General features: G+C 50.1%; 1 protein-coding gene across 2 annotated transcripts in view; it reads left to right on the top strand.

The window, feature by feature from the left end:
* Positions 1 to 5002: 5002 nt before the first annotated feature.
* IL2RA (interleukin 2 receptor subunit alpha) overlaps positions 5003 to 16555 on the top strand; it is a 52595-nt gene continuing 41042 nt past the window's right edge. Inside the window, exon 1 of one of the 2 annotated variants that reach the window (XM_021064060.2) lies at positions 5003 to 5235. In XM_021064060.2, the coding sequence (XP_020919719.2) occupies positions 5172 to 5235 (64 nt within the window). In that variant the 5' untranslated portion in view covers positions 5003 to 5171. 2 annotated transcript variants of the gene reach the window in all.

Raw genomic sequence — 16555 nt, forward strand, 5'->3', positions numbered from 1 at the left:
GGTACTTATAGGAAGAAAACAAAAAAAAGCAGGGTGGTCTGCACGTGGGGAGCGCAGGGAAAGGTGATTGGGAAAAGGTGTGATAACCATTGCTCTGCGCAAGCGTGACTAAGCCACGAGCCTCAGCACGTCCTCAAGGTCACGGGGACCCTCTCACCTGCTGGGTTGAAGGGTCGTCGGTCCCATCTAGTCTTACCCAGCTCAGCTTGAACTGGACACAGCTGACTTCAAGTTCCCAGAAGACAACTTGGGCGAACATCTTAACTGCTCAGGATACCTGCCGCCTGGAGCACCTGCAAGTCTTAAAACACCCTTGATTGGGGAAGGCGAAATGGATTTAACCCAGAGTTTCAAGTCTGAGGGATTAGGAAAGGCTTCCTGGAGGAATTGAGACTCAAGCAAGCATCTTTCCTTCTCAATTGTAAATCCACTAAGGGCAGCAACTTTGCTCATGGAGCCTTGGTGCCAGATAATACACAATTCACGACAAACAGATCTGCTTTCTTCTCCTCTCCCCCGTCCCTGCCTTGACATGGTGCTGAGAGCCTTCAGAGGGAAGGCTCCAGGTCAGGAGACTAAGACTGAGAGTTCAGCTCAGTGCAAACTGTCAGAGTTAGCCAAGTTATTTGTCTTAGATGAATCCATCGTGGCTCCAAGAACTGGTCCTCTTATTTTGTCAGGACAGTGCTCTGGGGTGTGATATTTTTAAAGTTTTTGATTAATAGGAATTTAAATATTTCATTATTAATTTGAATATTTTATTATGATGATCAAATACTTGAAGGTATTTTTTCTGCTGCTTTACAAGTGGACTGGGAGTTTAGCTACGTGAACTTCAGCAACGTCTTGGTTCAAAGGTCAAGATATGTTTGTGTGAAACTTTAATATCAGGAAGAACTTTGAATAGCATGTCAGACAGGAGATCATTTAGCCAGATGTAGTCTTTAGAGCCCCACATTGTGAAAAGGTAATGCAAAACATTTTGGGGTAGAAGCTCACAAAATGCTGGGGGTTTTTTAAATTTAGGATGAGTCAGACTGAACCTTTATGATGGTTGTTCTTATGGGATTTGAGAATTGTTGAGTCCTTCCCTAGCAAGCCTGCTGCCCCAAGAGGAGTCATGGATACAGGAATACATGATGTTTGATCTATTGGAACCAATTATTATTAGTCAGTGTAAGCTAAGCTGCTGTAACAAAAGACCCAACAAGAATGTGGCTTGGTGTGGAGTTCCCATTATGGCTCAGTGGTAACGAAACTGCCTAGTATCCATGAGGATGCAGGTTTGATTCCTGTCCTTGCTCAGTGGGTTAAGGATCTGGTGTTGTAGTGAGCCATGGTGTAGGTCACAGAGGCAGCTCGGATCCCTCACTGCTATGGCTGTGGTGTACGCTGGAAGCTACAGCTCGGAGTGGACCCCTAGCCTGGGAACTTCCATATGCTGTGGATACAGGGGGTGAGGAGGGGGTCTTTATGGAGAGACCCTCTAGGGTGGGGAGTCAGGAGCCAAGCAGAGTGGAGCAGGGTCCCCACAGGGAGCAGCCTGGTGGCACTTGGGGCGGCGGCAGTGGGGGGGGTGATGGTCAGAACCTGGTCAGGGTGAGAGGGGGCCACCAGCAGATACTATCTGAGCCCACGCCGCGTGGGGAGGGGGCTCATGCCTGGGGCTGGTAGCCAGAATGTCAGAGCTCAAATTAGGGGCGCAGGTCATCCCCAAGGGGAACACCCAGGGATGGGGTGCAGCAGCCAAGCAGGGTCAGAAGGACATTCACAGGGTGTGGAGGTGACGTGGCAAGCGGCGTCAGAGCCTGTTCAGGGCAAGGGGGCCCTTCCTCCGAGACTGGGGGTGGGCTCAGAACAGGGATTGGAGCCTGAGTGGAGGAAGAGGATGGTAGCAGAGATTTGAGACTGTAACACACGGGGGGGGGGGGGTTGATCAAATGTAAACAGGGCTAACAGAAGCCAGAGTTCCCACTGTCAGGGAAGGTTCAAATACATACAGAAAAGGAAAAACCAGAATTCAAGCCTTTGGTGTTCACTTGGAATTGGGATTTGGGGATGTATCAGTGTGAACTCATGGCTTGCAGTGTATACAGATGGATGTAGAAATACAGGTGCACAGATGTGTGTGTGTGTGTGTGTGTGTGTGTGTGTACACACGTATTCTCTAAGCTCGGTCCATTAGGAGAGCCCAGGAGTAGTGCCACCATAACAGCAGTGAGCACATCTTGGCTTCTAAAGACTTTTCCTTAAAGGAACCAAGGCTCTGAATTAATGGCAGATTCCAGGGCTGGCACAGAGAAAGTACAAGATGAACCTGGAAAGTCTCCTTATGCTCCCAAAGCAAAGAAGTACAGAAAGTAAAAGGGGGACAGGTCAAAAGGACACGGAAGCTCACTAGAACACATGCCCAATGGACAAGCAGGAGACCATTTGAGCACTGAAGGAAGTGCTAGTCAGAGTTCCCTGGTGGCTCAGTGGGTTAAGGACCCAGCATTGTCACTGCTGTGAGCTTCAGTCACGGCCATGGCATGTGTTTGATCCCTGGCCTGGGAACTTCCTTATGCCTCAGGTGCAGCCAAAACCCAACCCAAATCAAACAAACCAAGAAACACACAAAATAAGTGATAGTGATCGATTATAACCAGTGACCAAAACAGACAATTGTGAGTCTGTACAGATGTAAAATATGTGAATGAATAAATTGAAAGCTTGATGTGCAATGTGATATTTACACCTTATCACCAAACCCATGTCTATTACAGAGGAAGACAGTGACTGGAAAACGGGGCCCCGTGGGAGGCACCCCCCAGATCAAAGCAAACATCATCTATTCTGTATTAGGACCAGGGACAGTGACCTCACATTGGCAGTTACCCTTCAATGCTTTGGGGGGGAATGTTATTTGCACTATATTTCCAATCTTTCTGTAAGTTTGTTTCAAAATTATAGATGGTAACTGCAGCCAGCAAGAAGCTCCAGCTTCATAACTGGGAGAGCCCTGGAGATAACAGTGCTTTCCTCTTCATGCTTAAAGATGTTTCTTTGTCTCTAGCAGTGAGCCTAAGCCTCTTCTGGAAGCTTAAAAGATGATCTTGTCATATTTTGGTAATTATTTCACTCCCAGAAAGAGATCAGTTCACGTTTTTCTCTGCAAACTCTGGTACTTAGCCTGGAAACCACTTTTAGTTGATTTGTAACATCCCAAGTTTTTCCTTTCATTTTTTCTTTCCTTTTTTTTTTAGGGCCACACCCGCAGCACATGGACGTTCCCAGGCTAGGGGTCTAATCCGAGCTACAGCTGCCAGAACACCACAGCCACAGCAATGCAGGATCCAAGCTGCATCTGTGACCTACACCACAGCTCACAGCAACACCGGATCCTTAACCCACTAATCAAGGCCAGGGATCAAACCCGCAACTTCATGGTTCCTGCTCAGATTCATTTCCGCTGTGCCACAGTGGGAACTCCCCAAGTTTCTTTTCAAAGGCGGAAGTTGCCTTTCTGAGAGTGTCAGGTAAAACATACCGGAAACATGAATTGCTTTGGCTTGCCTGGATGGCCTTCCTTTTGTCCATGTTTTTGCTTGCTTTCTAACATTTTAAAATTGTATTTTACTCTAACTAGATGGTTGTTAATGAACATGAATTTCCAGATGGTGATGCATAGTCAACTGTTTCGTGAAAATCAGAAGACAGCTCTGACTGTTAAACAGGGAAACGAGACTCAATTTTGCGAAAAGGAAAGAAAAGAAAAAAGTCCAACATTTAAAACCCAAATCTACTTTTAGTAATGATCCTTTAAGAGGAAGACAAATCTGGTGGCAGAATATCTTATAAAATGGCAATTCATATTCGGGAACTTAGGCTATCATGGTAAAATAATCATGGCTAGTACTGGCTATAAATCTTTGCATGTTATTCGTGAATTCTGAGTATGGATCAGTTTGCTGCTTCCTTTTCAATGACCTGAATATTGGAGACCCCATCCTGACGCCCACTAGACTTTGAAAAAATGTTATTGAAATTTAGTTCATCTACAATGTTGTGTTAATTTCTGCTATATAGCAAAGTGATTTGAATACATACACACACACACATATGTATATAATGGAAAAGGCTATGAAAGAAAAGACTATATAGATAGTCATATGTAAGACTGTGAAAGAGAAGATATATATATATAACATGGAAAACACAAGGAAAAGTATATACGTATATATTCTTTTTCATAGTCCTTCTCCGTCATGGTTTATCACGATACTGAACATAGCTCCCTGTGCTCTACAGTAGGACCTGGGCATTTATCCATCTATATGCACTAGTTTGCATCTGCTAATCCCAAACTCCCGATCCATCCCTCCCCTCCCCTCTCCCCCTCGGCAACCCCAAGTCTGTTCTCTAGGTCTGCAAGTCCGTGTCTGTTTCCTCGATAAGTTCATTTGTGTCATATTTTAGATTCCACGCGGAAGTGGTATCACATGGTATGTGTCCTTCTCTGACGGACTTCGCTTAGTGTGGTCATCTCCAGGTCCCTCCAGATTGCTGCACATTTTTTAAAGAGATCCAGGCAGACAGCTTTAGGAAATTCCCATTTCTGGCCAAGACTGCTCTTCCACACTTTTGGCATGGCCTTGTCCCCATGTCCTGCTGACTCCTCTGGGAGCTGCAAGTCTGGGGAAGGACCTCAGCAGTTTCACGGTGACATCAGTCTGTGAAACCCTAGATGAGCCCACTGCCAAGAAGTGCTTGCTCACCCTCCTTCAACGGCAGAGGGAATCTCCCTCTCCTTTTTTGGGGGGAAGCTGAAGAAAGGATTCATAAATGAACCCCAGTGCTCCTCACCAACCTCAGCCCACACCTCCCAGCAACTGAACTTGAAAAAAACCTGGTTAAAACCACTTCCTATATTTGAAACTAGAGAAGAGAGTGCTATAGGCACTATTTCCTGGCTGAACCGACCAGGCTGTTACTTAGACGCAGAGCCAGTGCAGACAGCCCCAGAGCCTGGACGGACGGGCGAGGATGACAGCCTGAGCGGAGGGAGCCCTCATCCCCGTCCTCTCGGCGAGATGCTAACCAGAGGCTGACAGGGCCCGGCATCCGACGGAGAAACTCCCCTCCTCCTGGCCCCACGTCGTAGCTGGCAGCTGATCCCAAGGACCAGGAGGATGGAGCCGAGCTTGCTGATGTGGGGATTCTTCACATTCACCATGATACCCGGCTGCATGGCAGGTAAGGGGTCACAGGGGCCCTTGGAGTCTTGTGGGGGGGCTAAGGATGTCGACTCTCCCGGGCACAGAATCAGAGAGGGCACCTGAGTAGACAGCAGAGGGAAGGGGGTTGGATCCTGGCTTCTACCCCTTTGTCCATGACCCTTGGGGGTCCCATTTTACTCCCCGACCATCGGCGACCTATAAAGAGAACTTGGAACAACAGGGCTCTCCTGTCACTCAAAGCCTGTCACAGGTGACTCGGGGAAGAATAGAGTGGCGTGACATTTGAATGTTAACAGGATGCTTAATGAGCAGGTGCGAAATTCCTCAAGACATTTTATTTTCCATTGGATCAAAATTTCCACTGATCTCACCAGCTGTAAGATAGTGCTGAAAATCAACCGGGAATCTAAGACCAGGTTGATGTGCCTGCGGTGTCAGTAACTTATAAATATATGAAACATGGGGATAATTTAAGATCTCAGAGAAGTTTAGCTTCAAGGATGTATAGCTGGTTTTTCCTGCCTTGGGAAATAATACCTAGGAAGCTCCTTGCACGTGTAGCTTTATAGACGTTTTAGAAAGTACGAGCATCTCAATTGCAGAACTTAATATTCTTATGTGTATATACGCAGGTAGGTGTTTGTTGTACATATGCAAAAGCGCTGAATTTCATTCATTCTTTCAAAAGGGTTTTGTCCATTTTTTTTTTAAATAAGAAGTCAACTTCTACCTCAAACCTCCTTCCTGAGTGTGAATTTTATAACTTCTTCCCCTTGGTTATACAGGAAGACAGATAAGATAGCAATATCTATAATTGCATATCCTTCGTTTCTAGATGTAGAATAATATTCGGTGGCCACAGAAGGATGTGTTGAGAAAGGAAACAGGCTGATGCATATAAGGAGATTTTGGGGCTTGTTTAGGGGAAGTGACCAAGTCACTGGGCTGTGACCTGGCCTAGCTGTAGGATCTCCTTCCCCTGAGAGTGAACGTGGGCTTGGTTTTAGGGAGGCATATGGCGTGACTTCTGCCTCCCTCTGCAGAGTCTTTGCAAAGTGGGAGGTCAGCCCAAAGCTTTGAACAGGAAAGGCTTGACAGTTAATCAGGCCCCATGGCCGGGAAATGCAGTACAAGTGTGCCTGTGTTACTGCCAGCGGGTGTGTGTGTGTGTGTGTGTGTGTGACTTATCTGAAGATGTGACTGCTCTCGGCGGCGCACAGAGCACTTTCATCCACTCGGTTCTCCAAAAATCTATCCAATACCGCTTATTCCCCTTTTCAACACGGTCAGAAATACAAAAATGAGCAGGACATAGCCCCACACCTTAAGATACTGCGAAGCCTCATCAGGGGAAGAAAGGTACAGACATCCTAACAGCAGTAGGGTGGACAGTGGTAAAATTCACTGGTGGGGCTACCAGAGAAGGCTTCAAGGAAGCAGAACGCCACAGAGCCCCAGGGAGATTCCAGATGGGGGGCGGGGATGGGAGCAGAGCACCCAGGAACAGCAGGCATCCGGCCCTGGCTCCCAGCCTCACTTGGGGATGTGGAGATGATGGCAGTTAAGACTGGAAACGTAGGATGGGGTTGAGTGAATGGCCCAAGGCCTTCGTAGCAAGTTGAAAAACTTCAGGAGTTCCCATTGTGGCTCAGCGTTAAAGAACCCAACTAGTATCCATGAGGATGCGGGTTTGATCCCTGGCCCCGCTCAGTGGTTAAGGATCTGGCATTGCGGTGAGCTGTGGTGTAGGTCGGCAGCTGCAGCTCCGATTCCTCTTCCATGGGCCACCGGGGCAGCCCTAAAAGACCAGGAGAAAGTGAAAATGCCCATTCATAGAGGCCTCCTCTGTGCCAGACGGACGAGGCTTCTTTTCACCTTCATCGCCCCCCTTGCAACGTGGAGGTCACAAGCCCACGAGATGGAAAGAACCCTGAGCTCAGAGGCCACGGAGGCAGTGACAGAGTCAGATACACACCTGGTTCTCCCTGGCTTGTGCTCTTTCTGTTCATGGCAGACAAGGTGCAAGCTGTGCAGAGGTGGCATCAAGTGGAGAGAGATGAGGTGCACAGACAGGGTGCGAGGCTCTAGAAACGGTGCCATCCAGAGGCAAGTGAGGATTTGGGAGCCAAAGCCAGTGAAATGGGCTGAGTTTCTGCGGTCAACATGTGGCTTAGGAACTGCTCCAGGGGAGGAAAGAATCTCATCTCACACATGTTCCTCCAAGAGGATCCCGGTCTTAAAATAAACAAATCATTTTATTCCTCCGAAGAGCGAGGTCGCTAACGAAATCAATCAGACTGTCAACAGATGCAATTTCTAGCTGATTCATAAGGAAGATTTTCATTTTGAAAATTTCCAAAACCACCATTTAAAATTGTGATGGGTTGCAGGGGATATATTAGTCAAAGCGCCTGTTTTTAGTCTCTCTATTACTGGGTCCTGGGATGTGGTTAAAAAGAGAATTCTCCTGATGTTGCCAATAAGCACGTTACTGAGGGTGCCTTTCTCAGAACTGTGGAAATTCTGAGGGTTTATCTAGGCCTTGATAATCAGTCTTTCATTCTAGGAATTCTGTGATCAAATCTTTATCCCCTAGACTCAAAAGAAAAATACAAACCAACACAGTGCAGAAACCCATTCAGGTGATATTTTCGTCTAATTGTCCCTTCTTGTAAAGTCGCCTGCCCCCACTGGAATTTCCATCTTCACGTTTGTCATTAAAACGCAGACTGTTTACCTCTTCGCATCTAATCATTCAATTTGTCTAGATCTCAAAGTGCAGTCACCACTGTTTCTTCGCTCATCTTTAAGACACACCTTGGAGAAACGGTGTGTGTGTGTATATATATATGTAAAATATATTTTTAAATGTATATTTCATATATATTTCAATATTTCATATGTATATGAGTGTATAAAATAGAAGCATATCACTTTCAGAATGCTAATTCTCTACACACACACACACACACACACACGGGGTCTTGATAAACTTAAGGGGTACCTCATAGAACAGTTGCTACTTTTTCTTTAAAAACAGTGTGTCTGAAATAGACAGCGCTGTTTATCACCTGTCCATCTGCTCCTTTTTAGATCCTAGCAAACTGAGGCAGCAGGAAGGGTTGACTTCACTCCTGCTCAGCTAAGGCTTCTACCAAAGAGTGGCTGATGAGCTCTGTGACGCCAGCCCTTAAGTCCACTCACCTTGGTGAGAAGCCTTCTTGTTCTAGGCTTCCTTGGCCAAAGCCTTGAGGAGGCGGGATACTCCCACGTCATTTCCGGTTGAAGTCATTCCTGTTACAGCTGAGTCCGCTAATGTCAGGCTGGCCCTCAACACGGCGGCCGTTCAAGGCCATTTCCTGCCCTCCTTATGGCCCGATGATCAGGAGAAACCTTACTGAGTAGAGTTCCCTTCGGAAGTGGGGCCTGTCGCCTGAGGCCCTCTCGCTTTAGTCTGCCAAAAATTCTGAACAGGAAATAAAATCAGCTCTGTTTAAAGGCCTTCTCCAGCCGGCGTACCTTGGGATGAAAACGTTTCCAAACCAAAGACACACACAGCAGGGTCTGGGGTAAGAGGCCTTTGAGGGCCGCGCCGAGGCTGACCTCTCACGGGGTATCTCCAGCTCCTGAGGGCGACTGCGCCGCGCTGGGCGGGATCTTGTCGGGCAGAACAGGTGGCTGTCGGGCAGAACCGTCGAGGCAGAAACCCCACTCTCTCCTGGGGCGGCTCGTGCTATTTGCTTTTTGGGAAGTTTGGCCCTTGCCTCTCACAGGGGTGGTCATTTGTGAGTGAGGACCTGTTTCTCTTCGCTTCGTCCCAGGCCATCCTCTGTGAGCAAGGGATAGAGGATCTGAATTCGATTGTGTCCGAAAGCTCCTAGCCCTTCATCCCTGGAAGTGGTCAGACAGAGGCCGTCCGGTCACCCCGTGGGAGGACACGGAGGACGCCCAGCTGGCTGGGAGGTGGCCGAGCTGGGACCCTGGTTCTTCTCTGGCACCCTCCAAACTCTTCTTGTTGACGTTCCCTCCCAGAAAGTGACGTTAGGGAATATGTGTGACTTTGATGCGTTTCAAATGCGAGGGCACTCAGCTCACACGCCCGCCCGTGTAGCTTCCTGGCTTCAGGAGAGCTTCTTGGCTTTCAGGCACCCGCCTGTGCCCCAGCCCCAGACTTTGGGCAGCAGCGAGAAGCGGAAAAGGAAGGAGAATCAAGAGGGAAGGTGACAGAGGCTGGGGTGAGGGGACGTGCCTGGAAGGTGGAGACGGACCCGTGGGTTTCTTTGTGCTTAGTGAGCACTCAGTGGCCAGGTGTTCCGAGCAGAGTTCGTCCACGCTTTTCCTTTTCAGCTGGGATTGGCCTCTGCCCCAGGTAGCTTCGAGGGGGAGAAAGGGCCCAGGGTTCCTGCTGTGATGCTGTGGGTTAAGAATCCAAATGCAGGGAGTTCTCGTCGTGGCTCAGCGGTAATGAACCTGACTAGTATCACTGAGGATGGGGGTTTGATCCCTGGCCTCACTCAGTGGGTAAAGGATCGGGCGTTGCTGTGAGCTGGGGTAAAGGTCGCAGGTGCAGCTGAGATCCCACTTTGCTGAGACTGTGGTGTAGACCGGCAGCTGCAGCTCCGATTCCACCCCTAGGCTGGGAACCTCCATATGCTTCGGGTGCGGCCCTAAAAACCAAAACAAACAAACAAAAGACTCCGACTGCAGCAGTTTCTTCAGTTTTTCGTGCTTAGTGAGCACCGGGTAGCCAAACACGGGGAATAAAGAACCCCAACACACTTTTCCTCTCTGCAAAGTCCTGGCTCCCTTTCTCTGGAAGTGTTTAGCCAGAGCCAGGCTGAAAATTTGTCAAAAATGGTGTAGAGATTTCCCAAAGTGAGCAGGAGGCTGACGGGACAGTCTGAGCTCCCTTTGGACCGAGAACCTTGGACTGCTCTCTGGGCTGACAACGCGTGTCACCCCGCCATGGGTCATGCCCCCTCAACAGTCCCTCTGACGCTACTGGGGGTCTCTGAGCTCCTGAGACCCTCCTCTCTCATTGTTCCACATCAGGCAGGTATTGGGGAGGAGGGATTGGAGACGCTTAATGAGCTCCCTGGGCTCCGTGCCCATCCTTTCTAGAAATTTCTTTAGGACATTCTGCTTAGCAGGAGTCAGCCGCTGCCCCAGGTAGCGTCAAAGGGGCCAAAGATAAAAAGAAAAGGCCCTGGAATCGCCGCTGTGGTGCAGGCCACCACGCAAGCAAGAAAAGCGGAGATCTTTCAGTGGAGTCCAGGCCTCCTGAATTTCAGCCTAGAATTCCCGTCACGTCGTCAAACTGACTCTCAGTGTCACTGGCCGATCTGTCCCTCCATTCACGTTGGGATCACCGAGGCGGAATAGGGCTCAGTCTTGGCTCTCAAACTGCTCCTGGCCTGAGGCTGGAGACGGAACATCTGCTGAGCAGCTCCTACCCCGAAGATCTGCCAAGGGAGCAGCAGCACCTGCCGATGAGTCAACAGCCCGTCACCAAAGCCCCCCAGGCTTTCAAATAAGTCACCCATTTAGGGGGAAATAGTAGAACTGTCTGGAGGCATTTTAGGTATTTTCCACTCTAAGATTACTCAGGAAGTTTTGGCGGTTTGACTTGTTTGGAGGTCACTCCGGGATCAGCCTCCATCCATGAGAAAACACACAGCCGACTGGGAAGTGTGTTTACACTAGTGGTTTCCCGCATGCATGGCATGTAAAGGGTGTCTCTGGGAAACAAAGAAATGACGTCCAAGTCAACACCAATTAGGACTCCCTGAGGATGAGAGCTGGACATCATAATATTATTTTTAAGCTCCTCACATGATTCAAGATGCAGTTAGGGAGTTCCCGTTGCAGCTCAGCAGGTTAAGAACCTGACGTAGTATCCATGAGGACACACGTTCCATCCCTGGCCTCGCTCAGCGGGTTAAGGATCCGGCGTTGCTACAAGCTGCAGCATAGGTTGCAGAAGCAGCTGGGATCTGGCGTTGCTGTGGCCATGGCGTAGGCCTGCAGGTGCAGCTCCAACTTGACCCCTAGCCTGGGAACTTCCAAATGCTGCAGGTGTGGCCCTAAAAAAAGAGGAAGAAAAAAAAAAAAAAAAAAGAAGAAGATGCGGTTAGGATTAAAATCCTCAGAATAGTGATTCCATGGTTGGTTGGTTTCCACTATTTTATTTCTACTCACTAGGTGCCCTTGTGTGGAACCTCCCAAATTTCGTGTATTTACAAATCGCCCGGAGCTTGTTGTCAGCCCGGTTCTGGTTCGGGATGTCCAGGGTGGGGCTGATCTTCTGGTTCCCACAGGCCCCTCTGTGCAGCCCCTGTGGCTGGGACCTGGACCCCATGTTGCGCAGCGAGCCTGTCATGGGAGAGAAAAAATTAGTGTTGTGTCTATACCGCCCACACGGAATTTGCCACTAAAATGGGAAGCGCGGGCTGGAAAAGATTCAAGAGGAAGCACTGCAGAGCCATCTGCGGCCAAGCTGATTAGAGCCACGGTGACCGGTGACCAGGGCAGGGGGGTGAGAGGCTTCCTGGCGCGTTCAGAAAGGCCTCTCGAGAAGGCGGCCCTGGACTTGTGCTTGTGAAGAGCCGGACAAGGCTGGAGGGGACGGTGTGTGTGGGGGGGGATGGCTAACGATTTTGCTAACGTTGTGCACGTGGATCCGGCTCCTTGTGGAGGAACAAACCGAAGGCGGAGGCGTTAACTAAGGCAACGAAACCAATCACCCGTATTTCCAATACCTTCCGTGTGTGCGCGGAGCAAAATGAGGCTCCGCTGGCCTCGGGATTGTCTGATAAAAATGAGTACTTCTGCTCCGACCCAAAGCCCCCGAGGTCACACCTCCGAGGTCCCCTCTCATTTGGATCCTCTCGCGTCTCGGCGCATCCCTGGTGTCTGCTAGACCTCACGTGCACGGGGATAACGGGACCAGCATCCCTGGGACCACGTGACACGTCCGGGTCCTATGGTCAAGAAGTCTGGGGTCTTATTTCCCTACATCCAAATTCTGCCTCCGCCTCTGCCTGAGCCCCCGCCAGCCACCACCACACACCACAAGCCCAGAGCCCCGGGGCTTCCATCCCGACCGCCCCCGTGACCCTAAACTTCACGCAACTTCCCATCAGCCCCTGCGCCTGCGGCTCTGCAGCCAGTGCCAGGCCCCCAGGAGGAAACTCTTAGGCTCCAAGGTGAGGTGACCAAAAGGTCACAAGGCAAGAGGTAAATGGACAGCATGAGTCAGGCGAGACAGACCCACATCCTGGGCTGCTTTCTCCCCTTTTCCACGCGTCCCCGCCCCTCATTCTGGACACAGGGAAAGGGTGGGCTGGTCTCAGGAGCCTAGGAGCAATGAAATACTTTTTTTCCCAAAAGAAGAAAGAGAAGCAGGTTTCTAAAGAATAAAAAGTAAGTGCTAAGGGGGTTCCTGTTGTGGCTCAGAGGTTACAAACCTGAGTAGCATCCATGAGGGCACAGGTTCGATCCCTGGCCTCACTCAGTGGGTTAAGGATCCGGCGTTGCCATGAGCTGTGGTGTAGGTTGCAGATGCCGCTCGGATCTGGTGTTGCTGTGGCTGTGGTGTAGACTGGCGGCTGGAGCTCTGGTTTAACCCTAGCCTGGGAACCTCCATGTGCTGGGGATGCAGCCATAAAAAACACAAAAGAGTAAGTGCTACAAGAGGCCACTGGCTCCTTTGCCCTCAGGAGAGATGAGGCTGAGGAAGGCATGGCCGAGCCGTGAACAGGAGGACAGACGGCTGGTCAGGGCCGGCCCCACCCCGGCACCGACGCCCACACCCACTCGTTCCTTCGAGGCTTAGCTGCCTTCAGCCTTGTTCCAAGAAACATTTTAAACACGAACGATAAGGACAGGAGCCAATCCTCACAGCCTACCTGCCACCTCACAGGCATCCTGTGAGAACACAGTGTGACTGCAGTTGATGGTCAAGATCAAAATCAGGTGGGCCTTTGGCTGATCCCACTTTGTGCCTGCGACAGAGGCTCGCAGAGCTCAGCCCGGTGCCCAGTGGCACACAAAGGAGGGAGTGCGCATTCTTTTTTTTTTTTTTTAATTATTTCTTATAATTACTCCATGAATTTTATTCCATTTATAGTTGTACGCCGATCATCACAGCCCGATTTTATAGCATTTCCACCCCAAACCCTCACCCCCCCCCACCTGTCTCTTTTGGAAACTTTCAGTTTTTCAAAGTCTGTGAGTCAGTATCTCTTCTGCAAAGTTCATTGTGTGCTTTTTTCAGATTCCACATGTCAGTGAGAGCATCTGACGTCGGCGTCTGACCGTCTGGCTGGCCTCACTGGGCATGATCATTTCTAGGTCCATCCGTGTGGCTGTAGATGCCGGGATTTCGTTCCTTTTAATGGCTGAGTAATATTCCATTGTGTATACCGACCACAGCTTCTTTGAGGGAGCCTGCATGCTTGACTATTCTCCTACACTGTTGTTAAGAGGTGGATTTTCACATTTTTAAAAGTTGAAGAAAGTCCGCTCTGAGGATGTCCCACTGCTCCCGTGGTTGTGCCTAAATTAACACACCCGGTCCTCCAAGAGCTGCCCTCAGGCTGCTGAGTGGCTGACCCCCGCAAGCCCTTGAAGTCAAATTCTCTGAATCCTGTTCTCCCCCTCCTTCTATGCCCCAAACAGCAGCTCAGGGTGTCTTTCCTGCATTTGACTGTGCTTCAAAGAAAGCCCTTGAGCCAAGCCGAGTCTGCCCCAGCCGCCCACAAGGCAGAGGAAATTCTGAGCACCTCCGGGCATGAGTCACCCCCTGACCATGTTCAGGAATCTCTGCCCACAGCATCACCCACTCTTTTCTGTTTGGGCCCAAAATAGGTACCTCCTTCAGAAGCCTCGCTGCTTCTTGTATCCTCAGCAATAAAAAAACAAGGCGAGAACAGGTGCACCTCCAAATGTGATGGTGGGGTTTTTCTCTGCTGTGACATTTCTTGGAGTGAAAACACTGCTACCAAGGTGGTGTTGACAGAGAGGATGGCGGTGACAGGTGCAGGAGGGTGGCAGGAGGGTGGCTGGGGACAGTCTTGCCTGTGGCATCACTTTCAGTTACGGCTTCATTCCTTTGTTCATTCATTCGGCAAGTATTTGTTGAGCAACTAGTATGTGTCAGACACAGGATCAGGAGGTGAATGCAACCCAGCCCTTGGCCTCCAAGAACCCCCCCTCCAGCAGGAGAAAAATGGACAGCACAGATAGTGCCAACATAAGCTACGATCTACATGCAAATACAAAGAAAGAGTGAGTGAGGGTTCTCTTTGTGGCTCAGCAGGTTAAGAACACGACGTAGTGTCCATGAGGATGTGGGTTCAATCCTTGGCCTGGAACAGGGGGTTAAGGATCCAGCACTGCCACAGGCTGCAGCAGAAGTCGCAGATGTGGCTCAGATCTGGCGTGGCTGTGGCTGTGGCGTGAGCTGGCAGCTGCAGCTCCAATTTGACCCCTAGCCTGGGAAATTCCAATTAAAACGAAAATTTAAAAAAATAGAATGAGTGGGCAGAGCACTTAAAAGCAAGCCAACGGTGCTTCTTTAAAATATTCACATACACACACATCACATACATAGTATATAGATGTGTATATATGTGTGCACATGCCTGTATACAAAACTATGCATAGCATGCTATGTACACGTATAATTTCATGAAACAAAGTCCCTGGAGCAAACTGGTCCATCTCCTTTGTGAAAGATCATGATACCAAGTAAAGGGCGGAGGAATCATTTCTAAGAGTTTTGCCTGAAATCCCCGAAGCCCAGGTTGACGTCAGCCTCTTCCTGCGCGGGGCTCTGTGAGTTTCCCGGGAGTTTCGGGGGAGGCCGCGCTTCTGACACCTTTCCTGGCTGCGGCCAGGGCTGGCACGGCTTCCCCGGCGGATGAGACCCAGCAGAGTCTGCAGACCCAGCTGAGTGTGGTATCTGTTTCCGGCCCCTGTGGTAGTGACACCTCTGTTCGGAGCCTGATTTAGAATAAAAGGACCTTTGTGAAGAAAGAACTCCTTATTTTAAGTGGAAAGCAAAACAAGCAACTTAAAAGAAAAAAAAGAAAAAGAAAAAGAAAGAAAGAAATGACAAACCCCAAAACCTTTTTGAAATACAAGGGCAGTTTCCTCAGACATCCTGCTGACACCAGGAGAGCCCGGGACCGCAAAGCGTGAGCAGCTGGGCTCCGATGCGAACGGGCGTTTATTTCACTTTTGGCTTTCAACGCCTTTCACTCACCAGGCCATCAAGTTTCACTTTCCCTCTCCCACGGCTTCTCTAATCTCACTCCTCCGGCCTGAGTTTGCAGTGGGCTTATGCGGAGGGGCTGGGAGCAGAGCGGCCAGGCCACCTCAGCCTCCCTCACCTCCTCCTCCTCCTCCCGGACCAGCCAGACACCAAGCCCGGCGCCCTGCACCTGTCGTCTCACAATGACCCTGAGTCGGGTCCACTATGATCACCCCCATTTTACAGATGGGGAAACTGAAGTCGTGATGGAGCCAGGCTACCTGCTCCAACCTCATACAAAGGAAGTAAGCAGTCGACAGGTCTCATCAATTCCCATGGGCTTGTCAGACAAGCCTTCTGTCTCTCACTTTAAGTCCCTCTTCGATCCACCCTCAAATGAATTCCCCTGAACGCAGCTTTCATGATGACTCTTCCCTGATCAAAGAGCTCAAATCATCCCCTGCTGCCTGCGGGGTACACTTCCTCAGCCTGGCACCCTGTATTCTTTCTAACCTGGACCATCCGCACGTCCCCTGCTCGGGGGGGGCCCCGGCTCCAGGCACCCCAGCCCGCCAGTCTCCTCCTGTCCTGCAAATGCACCTGCTCACCTGCGATTTCAAAGCTTAGGGCCTGGGAGCATCCTCCCTCCTATAACCTCCCGTGTCTCGTCTGTCTGCCTGGAATTCTTCCCAGCTGGAGAGCATCTGGGAGAGCAGAAAGGGCTCGTGAACTTGGGACTCTACAAGCTCGAATTTAGATCCTGGCTTGACCCGGTGTGACTACTTTCCTTTAAAACTGTTCTTGGGTGCCGTTCTCTGCGGGCACCAGTAGGGTGGTGGCATCAGATGGGCGTGGTGTGGTGAGCACCGTGCAAAGAAATGGCAGGTGGCCCGGGAGCAAAGAGGAATGCCCAACCCAAGGGCAGGGTCCAGGAGGCTTCTCAGGGAAATGGCAACCAGGGAGGCGTGTGGGGCACGCAGCGGTCAAGGTGGAAGCTAAATCACGAGCCAGGGTAAGGACAAAAGACAGAGTGGCGGCCGCCGGGAGCAGAGGTTTTGGAGGCTGGGTGGGAGCTGGGTCG

The sequence above is a fragment of the Sus scrofa genome, chromosome 10 (genome assembly GCF_054392235.1).
Source record: "Sus scrofa isolate SSC_HxYL_T2T_F1_AM1 chromosome 10, Sscrofa_HxYL_maternal_Yorkshire_Landrace_v2.0, whole genome shotgun sequence".
NCBI classification, from domain to species: Eukaryota; Metazoa; Chordata; class Mammalia; order Artiodactyla; family Suidae; genus Sus; species Sus scrofa.